Here is a 13,891-nt window from a genome sequence, read left to right as displayed (position 1 = left end):
GAATCAAGCTACTTTTTTGGCTTAGATTTGAGATATAATTGAGTCCTAATCTAGTTCTTATTAATAATTTAATAAGTCAATGTAACAACAGTGGACTTGGAGCATTTCAAAGTCAGGAAAGCTTTAGTCAAGGAAAAGAGCTTTATACTTATTTTGAAAAGTCCAATTTATATTTATCTAGAAAATTCAGCATTATCTCTCTCTTCTTTGTACTCTGTCCATGTGGTGAGTAGACACTGTCATTGTCCCAATTGAACCCGACTCTTTATGTCCATTTTACTCTCCCTGGCATTCCTGAAAATCAGAAATGATCATTTTGGGTTGGTGTATGACTTTTATATAAAGAATTGGTATTTTAGTCCTTCTCTGTGTGATGAGAAGAATAGGCTTAAATGCTACTCAACATCAAATAAATTAAATAGAGTATACCAGGATCAAGGAGTGCTAATGGTGATTTTGGGGAGTGGAGGGCATAAAAACTGTCTGGAGCATCCCAGTGTAGCAATCAAAAACTTTGGAGCATAACTCTTAGTTATCTGCGTTTAAAAAACTAAAATAAAATATTTCAGTAGCCAGGATCCAGGGACACAAGTGTGAAATTGTTTCCATGAATCAAACTTAGGTTGTGGTCACCTTAAGGGTCCAGTATGAAGTCTCTGGAAGGTCTGTGGTGTGGTGAAGGTAATAATAAAATCTTTCTACTGATGAGAGCTAATGCCTCTTTGATGCCCCATGAGTCCTTTGTCTGACCTTCTGATTTATTACTGGCTCCCTTCCCAGTCACTTGGAAGATGTGTCCATTTCCTGCCTCTGTCATCTCAACCCCTGAGCCAGTAACTCTTCAGAATCAATGTGGAGCAGCTGTCAGTGATTTTCAAAACTATGCCAAAATCTATTTCTGATTAGAAATTAATTCCAAATTCACATCTAGTCTTGTCAGAAAGTTTTATATCACTGTTGCCCTTTTCTACCTCTCTAGAAAACAACTCAAATGCCTAAGTACACATCCTGTGCCAGCCCGGTGCTGCGGTCTAACCCAATGCCTCAGCAGCGTGCATGGCATTTACATTTAGCCAGTGACCATAAAAATCAAAACAAACAACAGGAAAAATAAAAACTCAATATCAAGTCTTTATAAAACAAAGGCAAAGTAGGTGATAGAAAATTTGAAACCCAGGAAGGAAAATTCTAATCTAAATGATGAGGAAGGACCCAGATAAACAAAGAGGAAAGCAAGAAGAGAACCACACTTGGTCTGGAGCCAGATAACAAAGGGAAGAGAGTCAATACCTGCCTGGTTTTAGTGACAGACTCCATTAAAGTTATTTTAAATTTTTTATTATTTTAACCCCAAGTTTTCTTGGGGTTACAAAGAAACAAAAATGCAGATGCTCTTTTGGTTTTAAAGAAGCACAATTACCAAAGAATTGAAATTAGTTTATTTTCTCAAAATAAAACATTTACAGCATTGAGTGGGATGGGGTGGTGGGGTACAGCAAAGCATCTCTGAAGTCCTGGGTTCAATCCCCAGCACTGCAGAAACCAGGCCTGGTGGTGCACATCTGCCATATCAGAACTCTGGAAGTAGAGGTAGGAGAATCAGAAGTTCAAGGTCATCCTCAGTCGTCTGAGACTGGCCTGGAACATATGAAACATTGTTGTGTTTTTACCTTTAATCGATGTTTTACAGTCCAGTTGTTATCCTCCTCCTGTTCTGTGCTCTGACAGTTCCTCATCCCATTCCTCCTCCCTGTTTCCAAGATGTCCCCACACTCCCACACCCTACCAGGCCTCCCCACTCTCTGGGGCCTCTCAAAGGTTAGATGCATCTTCTCTCACTGAGGCCAGACCAGGCCCTCCTCTGCTGTGTCTGTGTTGGGAGGCTGGGGGGCAGGGGAGAGGACATCAGACCAGCTAGTGTATGCTGCCTGGTGGGTGGCTCAGTGCCTGCAAGATCTCAGGGGTCTAGGTTTATTGGGGCTGCTGGTCTTCCTATGGGGTTGCCCTCCTCCTCCTCAACTTCTTCCAGCCTCAGTCACAGAGGTCCCCAACTTCAGAGTATTTGGTGTATCTGCGTCGGTCTCGGTCATCGTACCAAACAAAGACATAAATCAAAGGTGGCTAATTCTGATGTTCAAACTACCACAAGAAGAAGAAAGGGGGTGCTGGTAGCCAGCCTCCATGCATTATTGCATGAAATGGTTGTTAAATTATATTCCCCAAAATGATCATCTGTCTCCTTTCCAGTCCCAGGGGTTAAAAGCTGCCACTGGAAGAAGCAGAATGACTATGTTTGATGTGTGTCACGGGCCACAAGTGACAGGTTAAGCTTACTCTAGAAGTGACCTGTGAAGGATGCTCATCATATTTCTCTCTTTCTCTTTCCATAAGCCTTGCATATTGATGAACAACATCCAACAACTGCGGGTCCAGCTGGAAAGAATGTTTGAATCCATGGGTGGGAAAGAGGTATGTGTCTGCTCTTGTCTTCAGCAAAGGACTCTGGGTAGATGTTAGTAGCATTTTTCTTTGCTATGGAAAGTGTCTGTCTTTTTGGGAAAAAAAATTTAACCAATGAGCAGGAAGCATTTGTTTGTTTTAATCTCTAAAATCCCATTAACAATTACGACAGTCACTATGACAGCATTTTAGCAAATGGAGATAAATTCAGGGGCAGGAAGAGAGCCAGTCGACTTGTACAATTAAAATGTATGCTTAGAAGCTTGTGATCAGTAGTATGGCAAAGATTACATTTTAAACTGTCATCTTGAGGTTGATGTTTGTTTCTGAATCCATGTTTGTGGCAATAGTGCTGTCAGTGTTTAATTTTTTACACTGTGAAAGCTGCGTCAAATGTTCCATGTGTTGTGTCCGTAATGTGTCGTGTCTCTATCCAACATCTGTGCCTTGCAACTCCGTGAACAGAAGAAGGAAGGAGAGAGATTCTCCTATGAGGTTTGTCATGGCGAGCATTACCTAATTCCCCTGGCTGTCCTTTTTACCCTCCATTTGAAGACCATTGCGTGACCCGCGAGTGCTCTCTCATTTGCTTCTTGGGATCAGGCAAAGAGCAAAATGTTAATCAGCTCACACCTGCCTCTTCCTGCTTGCCAAGGGCTTGTCTTTCCTTATAGACTGATGTGAGTGGGGGTGGAGGAACTGAGGAACGGGGATAATGTTAAAGGAGCTGCTGTTCTTCCCCATCTCACCCACTTGCCACTAACAGCAACAAGAATAAAACAAACCCCTGGAGCCAGAGAGATGGCTCAGCAGTTAAAGGCACTGACTGCTCTTCCAGAGGACCCAGGTTTGGTCCCCAGTACCATCTGCCAGCTCGCTACCATCTGTAACTCAGTTCCAGGGGAATCTGCTGCCCTCTTCTGGCATTCTCAGGCACTACATGCAGACAAACACACACAAGAAGTTAGAGACCAACCCATGAGAGTCCCTTTCTAAATTGTCCTGATGTCCTCATGGTATCCATTTAAGTGTATTTAATATTTTTAGTAAAGAAATCACTTATTGTGTGAAATCTCAGTCCAAAATTCAGTGAAATTGAAACACCAGGAGTCACGTCAGAATGAAATTATATGTTAAATGACCTATTTCTAGAAATTTTCCCTTCTCCCTACTCCAACTATTTCTCTACCATTCCATGTCCGGACTCTGATGCAGACCGTATTTGCTGAGATGAGTACTAAGCAGACAAGGCAGAACAGACTAAAGGCCCATGTGGGGCCCATGGTTAGAGGAAGCTACACGGACCAAGCTGCCCACTTGCTAAGCACCCAACAGGGAGACTTGTTTACCAGGCAAACATCGATTCTCATGGAGAAACTCCCAATTCGAAAGGTTCGGGTTCTCATTGTAAACTGTGTTTATACACAAATTCTTCCTTCGTAACGGAAGCTATGCCCGTTTATTGAGCTCCTTATCCACAACACACATGAAAAATGCAGTTGATGAGTGAGCAAGATAAAACAGAGGCCAGGTTTCCAACCATCTAATCTGTCAGATGAGTCATAGCAGCTCTAGTGCCTCTCGCTTTCTACCTTTAAGTGTCTTTGATCCCTCGTCCCTATTCAGTGCTCTTCTGTCCCTCCTTCTGTGTAGTTTTCTCTGCCTTTTTAGTCTGGCTTCCAATGATAAGGAAAAGCTTTAAGCTGAACCAATCAAAACTGGTATAGAGTCATGTGAGTCCTGGAAATAAAACAAGACCCAAACCCAAGGCCAAGTGTAACACAGCTTTCCAGGCCAATTGTACCTAATTAATATACAATTATGTGAGAGTTGTGGGTGGCTGTGTTTGGTTTCCTTCATGATCCACGTTATGAAAATGATCCACAGATTCTTTCCACTAGGATCATCTGTGAGAGACAGTAATCTAAACAAGTACCTTCACTTGGGTTTTTTAGAGAAATCATAAAGTATTTTATGGCCATGGTAGCATATGACTGATATCCTAGAACTGGATAAATGGAAGCAGGAAGATGAGGCATTAGCTGTTGTCCGTGGCCACGTAGTGAGTCATCCACCACTCCCAGAATAATCCAGGGGAAGAAGAAAATGAGGTAAAATAATTATACAGTATGACCAGGAGTCACCTTTCACTATAAGACATATATACAGCACCTGATATAGGCATATTCAACAGCCTTTGCAAGCTTTACCAGATGATGCTAAAGAGATGCTCAGAGGATATGACCATTGACTATGCAAGCCTGAGGACCTAAATTCAATTTCCTAGAATATATGCAAATATGCAGGCATGACCACACTCACTAGTACATGCCAGTAACACCAATGCTGTAAGAGGCAGAGGCAGGAGGATCTCTGTAATTTGCTGACCACCAGCCAAACTCCAGGTTTTGGAAGAGACCCTGAATCAATTGAATAAAGCAAAGAGTAATAGAATAGGATACCCACTACCATTCTGGCCTCCACATATATGAATAAGCACGTATGCACACATAAGCACACACATATGTACATACATCATACACATGCAGCATACATACACACATATATCTTTTTTCTTTCAAATCATAAATAAGTTCTTCCAAGAAAACTAATGTTGGTTGACAATTTCTTCTCCCCATTCAGCTATATAGGGAATCTTAACTCATACCAGGGGTGCGCTCTCTCTCCCAGGCCAGTTCTCCTGTCTCAGGAGTTTGTTATATTGACCCCTCTATGCTGGGGTGTGTGCTTCTCTCTGAAAAAATCAAATTAGCAAATGGCTGTTTGTCCATTTGCTCAGAGTAGTCTTAAGTGCTATGTTTGTGAGCTGGGCTCTCTCCCACGGGCTGCTTGCCTCTAGCACTATCTGCAGCTGGCCGCAGCTGGCCGCAGCTGGCCGCAGCTAGCCGCTTGCAAGCATGACTGCATGGTGCTGCTTTGACTGCCGGGACAGCTCTTTCCTCACGGAACAGCCTCTTTTCCTTGGATACAGAAGTGTGGCACACCTGCACTTTAATTTTGTGCTCTCTGTTGGTGAAACATTCATCTTCTGCATGGATGGATACAGATGGAAGCATTGCCAATTAGCCCGAGGGAACCACTGTGTTGACTGATAGAGAATACACAGCCTATATTATAGTCTGACTTTGGGGTGACCCCACCATCACTATACTGTGTCATGTGGTGCCCTTATGTACCACAATAACAGTAAAAGTATCATGGCAGTGCCATTCACTGGAGAGTGATTGTCCAGTTATTCTGTAATGGATGGAATAACCCAAAACAAAAACGTTGTAGTCTATACTGGTTTGTTTCTTGAATATAACTCCTTATGTGCCCATTGCAACTTTTTTGTATTAACTTCCCACCATGAGCATATTGTTGCAGCTCTTGGAAGTCACTTATAAATCTTTTGATTAGCAATTTAATTTGCCTAAGTATATGAGAAAGAAAATTAAATTATCAAAAATTTAATTTCTTTGCAGGAAGTCATGATACATTGGTTTGGATATGCCACAAATGTTATATAAGTTGATTTAAGAGAGTTCTGACTTGTCATGTGAGCAGAGGATCTGCATTGTGGCACAACTATTTGAAATGTGGCACCTCTGACAGTACTCCAAACTCTAGAAGTTATTTCTTATTGAAACATTTACAGGAAAAGAAAGTTGCTGTTAAGCTGCATTTCCATCCTGCTTTCTACAAATCAGACCCAGTTGGTGCCATGGTAACATGATTGCTATTGGCATGTCTCAAGTAGAACTGAGTTTTCTGAGTCAAGTCACAGCAGGGATTCGACCGGAGGAGTAAGTTTTGTGTTTAGACAGGATAGAGCCAAAGAATCGGTAGCACACCTCACTCTCTCTTTCAGTGAGCAGCTTCATTCTGGTGTTTCAATCGTGTGTGTCTGTACTATTCTAATCTTTTAGTGCTGAGCTAGCATTTGGCTGCACCAGCTTGTGACATGCAGTTCACTGAAGTGCCTCCCCAAACACATTCACCACACAGACTTAGAGAGCAGCTCCAGGTCAGAGAGGGAAGCAGGGAACCTGGGGCGAGGCTCACTCGTTGGACGGGAGGTTTCCATATCAGTAGTCACTGAACTTCAGCATGCACCCTGGCATTGGGGCAAGATTAAGAAGGCGTGCTGCTGAACTCCAGGCCCAGAGGATTTGGATCATCAGGTAACGGGCAGTGCTGTGTGATTCCAGTAGAAAACAAATTCCCAGGTGGTGATAGAGACACCGCTGGCCTTGGGGCTCAGTACCACTGCTTTGTCTTTGTAGACTAGAAACTGTGGGATTAAAATCAGCTCAGGGACTGGAGAGATGTCTCCACCATGAAGAACACTGGCTGCTCTTCCAGAAGATCCGGCTTCAGTCTCCAGCACCCACATGCTGGTTCACAACTGCCTATAGAACTCTAGTTCCAGGGGATCCAATACTCTCTCTGGCTTTCATAGGTACCAGGCACATACATGGTGAACACACATACATGCATACAAACACTCAAAAACATAAACTTAAGTTGAATCTCTTGTTATAAAGAAAAGATAACAAGTCATAACACCTTTATATTATCTCTGGACCACCCTCAACCATCAAACTTTTTGTTCTCTGAATTCTGACTTGACATGATTAGGTAGAATTTGGGACAATACACAATAGTGTATTCAAGTTCTTGTTGTTCATACGATGGTCCTAAAATATAGCTAGTTATTTTGCAGTCATATGCAAAACTTTATCATTTCTTAAAAATGTTACATAGACTTTTCTTTATGTTTTGTTCATTGTTTTGCTTGGTAGTATTTATATTTTTTTAATTTGTAATTTTAAAGATGATAAGCATATATTTAAATTTCCAGATGATATGATTGATCTTGGTTTCTTATTATAAGTGAAAATGTCATTTAGTAATAAATTAATGAGGATCAATATCTTTTTTTTATTATTTTTCAGTAACTACAAAATAAATTGTAGAATAAATTGAATTATCAAACATATACTAGGCAGCTCAATAATAAAACAGACAACTCAATTAATTATAACTTACTTTCTGTTCTAAAATTATCTCCCAAAGCAATTTCAAGTATTTGTAAATTAAAAAGTTTAATTATCCATTGTGCCTACTTAGAGTTATTGTACCTGTAGGAGGGCAGGAACTGGGGTAGAAAATAAAAGCATTTTTCATTGTCTTTTGGCCTCGAGTAGTTTGCAAAGAACAAGCATTCATGAAACAGTGATTAAGAGCCAGGCTACCTTTCAGCACCTAGAACAGCAGTTCTCAACCTATAGGTCATGACCCTCTGGGGGTCTTATATCGGATATTCTGTATAGTAGATATTTACATTATGATTGATAACAGTTGCATAATTACAATTATTCGGTAGCAACAAAGCAATTTTGTAGTTGGGTGTCACCACAACGAGAAACTCTGTTAAAGGGTCACAGCATTAAGAATGTTGAGAACCACACACTCAGAAGCTAGGCATCTATGCTACCTGGACCACTTTAAGCATCTCTTTCCATCTCTTCACCTTGGACTTGCTCAATCTGTGACATAGTTCAGAGCATTGTAAATCACACTAGGCATCAGGAATATAGCAAGGGCTGAGATAACCCGACTTTAAAAATGCTGAGTTTATTCAGGAAGTCAGAGTAATAAAAGCGACAAGCGTTCTGAGGGAAGATCACTCTCTAATTTTGAAAGTGCCATTCAGAGGCAAATTCAAGTGCTGTACCTTATCCCACAGTAAACTCAGAATTCTAGCATCTCATTTCATGGCTATAACCCAAAGGTGAGGTGGCATGGGACTGAAGTCAGAAAATGCAACCAGTTATCTTTTTGTTTCATAGCACCAACCAGCAAGACGTGAATGTCAGACATCCTAGCCTTTTATTTGCAGATGCTGGCTGGTTTCTATTTCCTTTCAGCCATCTCTGGGATCAGGGTTTTCAATTGGATTTAATGGGAAATTAAGAGAACAATGAGCTAGAAGAGCAATCTGATTGCTGTGAGTTAACAAATACAGTAGAGTCCAAAGCAACTCCCACACATAGTCAGGCTTAATGGCTAAACTTGAAAAAGGAAGATAGCAAGGAGGTGGGAAGGTTCTGAGCCGAGCAGGCAGCCCATGTCAGAATGAGATGCAGGACCTGGGTGGGGGCTGCTTGTTAACCTTGCTCCCCAGAGTTTCTGACAGTCTGCAGGGTGGCCCACATACTGTCAGGCCTCTTTATACTAACATCTCTCTTAAGAGATATGCATGCCACAGCAAGGAGGTGTAGACACAAGCTCTATTTAATAATCTTCCACAGCAATTCACTCCTGGTTGTTTATAGCTGCCCTGACACACCATAAACCAGTGTAACCAGCTGTAAAACTCTTAGCTTCTTGTCATCTATGTTGTGTTTATTGATTAGTCTATGTAACAACAACAAAAAAACAAAACAAAAAAAACCCCACAGCTTTCATCTTAAACTAGTGGTTCTCAACCTGTGTGTCATGACCCTTTCATAAGGGTCACATATCAGATATCCTTCATATCAGATATTAAATTATAAGTCATAACAGTAGCAAAATTACAGTTATGAAGTAGCAATGACAAAAATTTACTCCATGTTTTAACCTGGAAGTAGTTTCATGAACTTTTGTAGTTTTACAGACTAAAGAAGGTCCTAAATCAAGACAAGTTTAAAATGCATTGGTGGGTCCATCAGAGAGACAGTTACAGCGAGATGGAAGAAGGTTTTCTATAGGCTGAAGGTTATGGCATTCTTAGCTTTCTGGTTGGTGAAAACCAGTGGTCTGCTAAGTTATTAGATTCCCAAAGGCTCTTATCTTTTAGTAACCAAATGTTAGTTCTGACACAGGGGTGGGAACAAATGGCTACTCAGATGGCTAAAGCTAGCCCGGATATGGTGATTACCCTCCAGGTCTGCATGATGCTTCAGTTTTCATAGAAATGGTGATAGACCTTGCACAGTAAAAGATTTAAATAAAAATGTCAAAAGATCTAATGCAAGACTAATGAATGGATTCATGTAGATATGTTAAAGGATTTGATGCAAAAAGCGTTAAGGGTTTTAATTTTAAAAAGTAAATCTTGGCCTCGTTTTCTAGGGATATGATAGGCAGACCACATGGCCTTCCTGCCTCAGCTGTAGTTCTATGGATGGGCAGTGAACACACTGTCACACTGAGGCAGGGCTCCGAGCACAAAGCATGTCACCCTAAAGGCTGTGGGAAAGAAAGGAGAGGACTGGTAATTAACTCTGAGGAAGTAATTCGCACAGGAAAGACCTGGAGTTCTTCCATAGCATATATTTTACAGGCGACTTTAATGAGATACCAGAAGCATTTAAATGTCCCTCTGCAGCCTTCAGGTTGTAACTGCAGCAAGACCTTCATGTCAGTTAAACCGCCAATGCTTTTGAGAGGGTCAAAGAACATACATTTGGATTAGATCCACACAGAGAGAATGGGTGTTAGAAAAAGAAGCAGAAAATACATGCAGAGATGGTATGGTAGCTGAATTCTGAGTCAGTGTCAGAGTTTAATTTGACACAGTCAGCAAGTAGTCAGGTATTTGAAATCAAGAGTAACTTGACAAGTCAGAATATGTCGTTGCTAATGAATAAAAGATTTTAATTCAAAAGCAAAAGTATATTATTAACAGAAAATGTATCTATGGAGAATCATACTAGCCATCAGAATAACTTCCGTGGGGAGACTTGTTGGTTAAGTGGAACATCTCCCATCACCTTTTTATATATTTAGTACATGCAACTCTTACAGGACTCTGGGAAAGACACATTGACTTGCATAGAAAGCTAAAGTCTACAGAACAGGCAATAAAAGAATGTTGAATACATAGCAAGTTAAAAGCGCACAGTTGGTACACATGCTAGAGCTGCTGCCTGCCTCTTGTGAGGAATGCTTGAGGAAGGTTTGTGAAATGAAGTGAGAAATTATACTTTAAAGAAAAAAACATTAAGCCAGATGTGGTGTTGCATGGCTTTGATGCCAGAGCTTGGGAAGTGGAGACAGGAGGATCTCTGTGAGTTTAAGGCTGTTCAGGTCTATATGGCAAATTTTAGGACAGCCAGAGCTATCTAAAGAGACCCTGTCTCAGAAAAAAAGAACACCGAAACAAAGAAAAGGAGAGGGGAAGAGAAAGGGGGAAAGGTGAGAAGAGGGAGTAGTAAGGAGAATACAGGGAAGGAGAGGGGAGGGGAGGGAAAGGGAGAGGTGAGGACAGGAGGGGAGAAGGGGAAGGGAAGAGAGAGGACGGAGAGGAGAGACAGGCAGGCAGACAGACAGACAGACAGAGACTATGGTAAAGAATGTAAATAAATGTTTGCCTACTAACAATCTTTTATTGTAAGACTTTTAAAAAATATATACATCAAACACATCTTCTGTATTCACACCCTCTCACACATGTGCACATTCACACACACACACACACACACACACACACACACACACACACACACGAACACACCATTCTTTCTAACCCTTTCTTGGTTTTGAAAAATACCTTGTTCCGGGGATCATTCTTGTATACTCCAGGGACACTTCTTTGGATAAAATCTATGAGCTTCCATCAGTAGCAGATCTCACACTCATTTCATATGTTTTCTAGGTTTTTGACTTATACGTTATGAATTTATTTGTTTCACTTCAAGAACTTGGATACATCCCAACCTCTTTTCATTAGAGGACCAATTTGTCAAAGAATTACACACACTAATGAGAGGAAATTCAATTTCTGAAGGCTCAAAGGAAGGAAGATTGACATTTCAATTTCAGAGACTGTGACACATTATCCTTTACATGAATTTATCTCTGCTTGGTGGTATACATCTCTTAGAAGGTCTTGTTTTGTTTATAATTCAACTGTACTTTTAATTTTTAAAAACACAACCAATGGGGTAAACTTCTCAGGATGGTAAATTCCATGTTAGTCTTTTACTGTCATTGCAAAAATAAAAAATGAATTCTTAAAAAAAAATAAGTAAAGTGCAAATCTTTGTACCTTACCCTGAGTTACATCTAATACCCAGAGAAAAAGTCAGACCAGTGTTCTCCAAAGAAACCCAAGAGCTGAGGGGATCTGCTGGTCCTACTACTAAAAATCCACAGTTGGAAAATGTACTCAGACACCTCCCAGTGACAACCTGGGCTTGGCATCAATCATCCTGATGTCTAAAATGCAAAATGCTCCAGACTTGAAAGTGTCTTTAGTGTTCTCTTGGTTCTCCAAAAGTTTTACATTTTGAACTGTCTCAGATGTCAGGAATTAAATAACAATCACAAAGTGAGCAAACTCTAGGCAAAGACTTCAAAATCAGAAGAACTAAAATCTGAAAGACTTCTGGTCCCAGCATTTTAGATTTGAGACACTCAGCCTGTTCTCGGAAGTTAAATTTTTCATTGAATGTTATTTTAACATACCTGTTATATTAAACACTGAAATATAGTTTGAATCAAAGCATATTTTCAAGTAGTGTATTGGGTTTGCAAAGCATGAAATGATCATGTTCTGGGAGTCATCTTGCCATGCTTCCTGACTATAAACAAGAAAAGCCTTGCCTTCCAGCTCTTGCCTCATTCAGCACGTCATACGAATCAGTCAACATTCTCTCCTATGAGAATCCTTAATGGTTTTCTCAGTTTCCTAAACTTTTGCATTTTAGAGAGAGAGAGAGAGAGAGAGAGAGAGAGAGAGAGAGAGAGAGAGAGAGAGAGAGAAGTATGTCTTATTGTTTAGAGTTTCTGTATTGCTTCTCAGATGAGCAAACAGGAGCTTCTTTCTTAAAACTCCCAAGAATGTTGTCCAAGTAACGTTTATGGTCTCCCTGCAGCTAGACCCTGAAGCTAGCACTATTCTGAAAGAACTTCAAATCAAACTCAACGGGGTTCTGGATGCGCTCAGCATCACTTATGGAGAAAGGTAAGTGGCCTAATTAGTTGTCTGACTGTATCAGGTTTTGTTTGTAATGATCACTCACTTTGCTTCAAGACCTGGTCTAAGTGTAATCTTCTCTGAAAAACCTTTTGTGACTCCTGGATCCAAGAGCGATGCCTTGCTGAAAGATGTCTGTACATCCTTCACTTTGGCAGTACTTGCAACAGCCATCTCTATGCTTTGGTGTTTACTGCTCAGGCTTTTCTCTAAAGGCAGAAATCTTAGCTTGTGACCATTTGCAACACCAGTGTGGACTAGAGAGCAGAGTTCTGGAGGGAATGGAGAGGGGAAGGAAGAAGCAAACTCTCACATGAAAACCATCCGTTTTGTTTGAACCTCGCATGCCACTGTGATTGTGTTTCAGAAGGGCAATATTCAGCTCCATACCAGATTACATCAGCACAACTTGGGGCTCATGACCCCAAATACCTCACAAGCAAGAGTTTAGAGACTATGCTTATCTTTTTAAGTCAACTTGCCTCAGCTCTGATAAGTTTCTAAAGATCGAGAGGTGACCTGATATGAACTTTATTCTGCCCCATTATGAGAGAGAAATCATTTCATCACCAATTATTAAAACAGGTTTAAATTTAATATCGCTTTGAAGATGTTTGTTGATTTAATATAAAATTCATTTGAAATATTAGTTCAATAAATGTTTGCTTATCATTTAAATATGTGCTCTGTTTCCCAATGTGGCTATAAAATTATCTTTATGGCAGATGCTACCTGCTGAACTCAACTCATCTTCTATTCGGTTCTAAGAAGATAAATGATTTGTAAACATTTAATGATAACCAAGGCCATACTTAATGAGAAGAACCAAAGGGACACTGGAAGCATCATGTTTTCTCAGATAACACAGGAGCACCCCAGAGCTAGATTCCTCATGATTGTCAGAGGTGTGGTCTCAGTTCCTCTAAGCTGGGTAGTGTAGTCTTGCTGGAGCCTAACTTCACAGTTCAGACATGGAGCACCCCGTATGGATGTAGGACACCTGCCCTCCCTCTGCTCTGCATTGAACTTAGTAGCTTGATTCTGTGCCGTGTTGCTAGTGACCATCATGAGCCTGCAAGACGGAGGCTCTCTCTACCTTAGGCTTGAATGGCAGGAATTGTTTCAGAGATGTGGGGTTCAAATGCCTGGCATGAGGTGACAGTAATGGGAGTTTTGTTTGTTTCAGCCCTATTGAGCTGACCTCCCTTTTAGCTGTGAATTAATGTGTTAACCAAAGAAAAATGTTAACTAACAAAAGTAGGGGGAAAAGAAATTGCCTTCAGCTACAAAAGCAGCAAGAATTATTTAGCAATTTTAGGGGAAGGAAAGCGGAGTCTAATAAAGTGAGACCTGCTCATAACTTCAAGGAAAGTAAGAGAGCTAAACAGAGCAGAAACTATTTCTGCAAACTGTCTAAATCCTCTTGAGAAAAATTTGAATTTGTATTTTGTTTAAGGGAAA

The 13,891-nt window shown here is 40.6% G+C and overlaps 1 protein-coding gene across 1 annotated transcript in view; it reads left to right on the top strand.

Moving 5' to 3' along the window:
- Window positions 1-13,891, top strand: part of UNC13C (unc-13 homolog C) — a gene marked incomplete at both ends in the record, with an annotated part of 411,981 nt that overhangs the window by 338,668 nt on the left and 59,422 nt on the right. The window contains 2 exons of the mRNA XM_080934341.1: window positions 2,392-2,469; window positions 12,330-12,418. Coding sequence (XP_080790467.1) covers window positions 2,392-2,469; window positions 12,330-12,418 — 167 coding nt within the window. The remainder of the gene's footprint in view (window positions 1-2,391; window positions 2,470-12,329; window positions 12,419-13,891) is intronic.

This window comes from Micromys minutus (assembly GCF_963924665.1).
Source record: "Micromys minutus genome assembly, chromosome: 21".
Classification (NCBI taxonomy): domain Eukaryota; kingdom Metazoa; phylum Chordata; class Mammalia; order Rodentia; family Muridae; genus Micromys; species Micromys minutus.
Note: the sequence above shows the minus strand (reverse complement) of the source record. Positions and strands in the feature narration are given on the sequence as shown.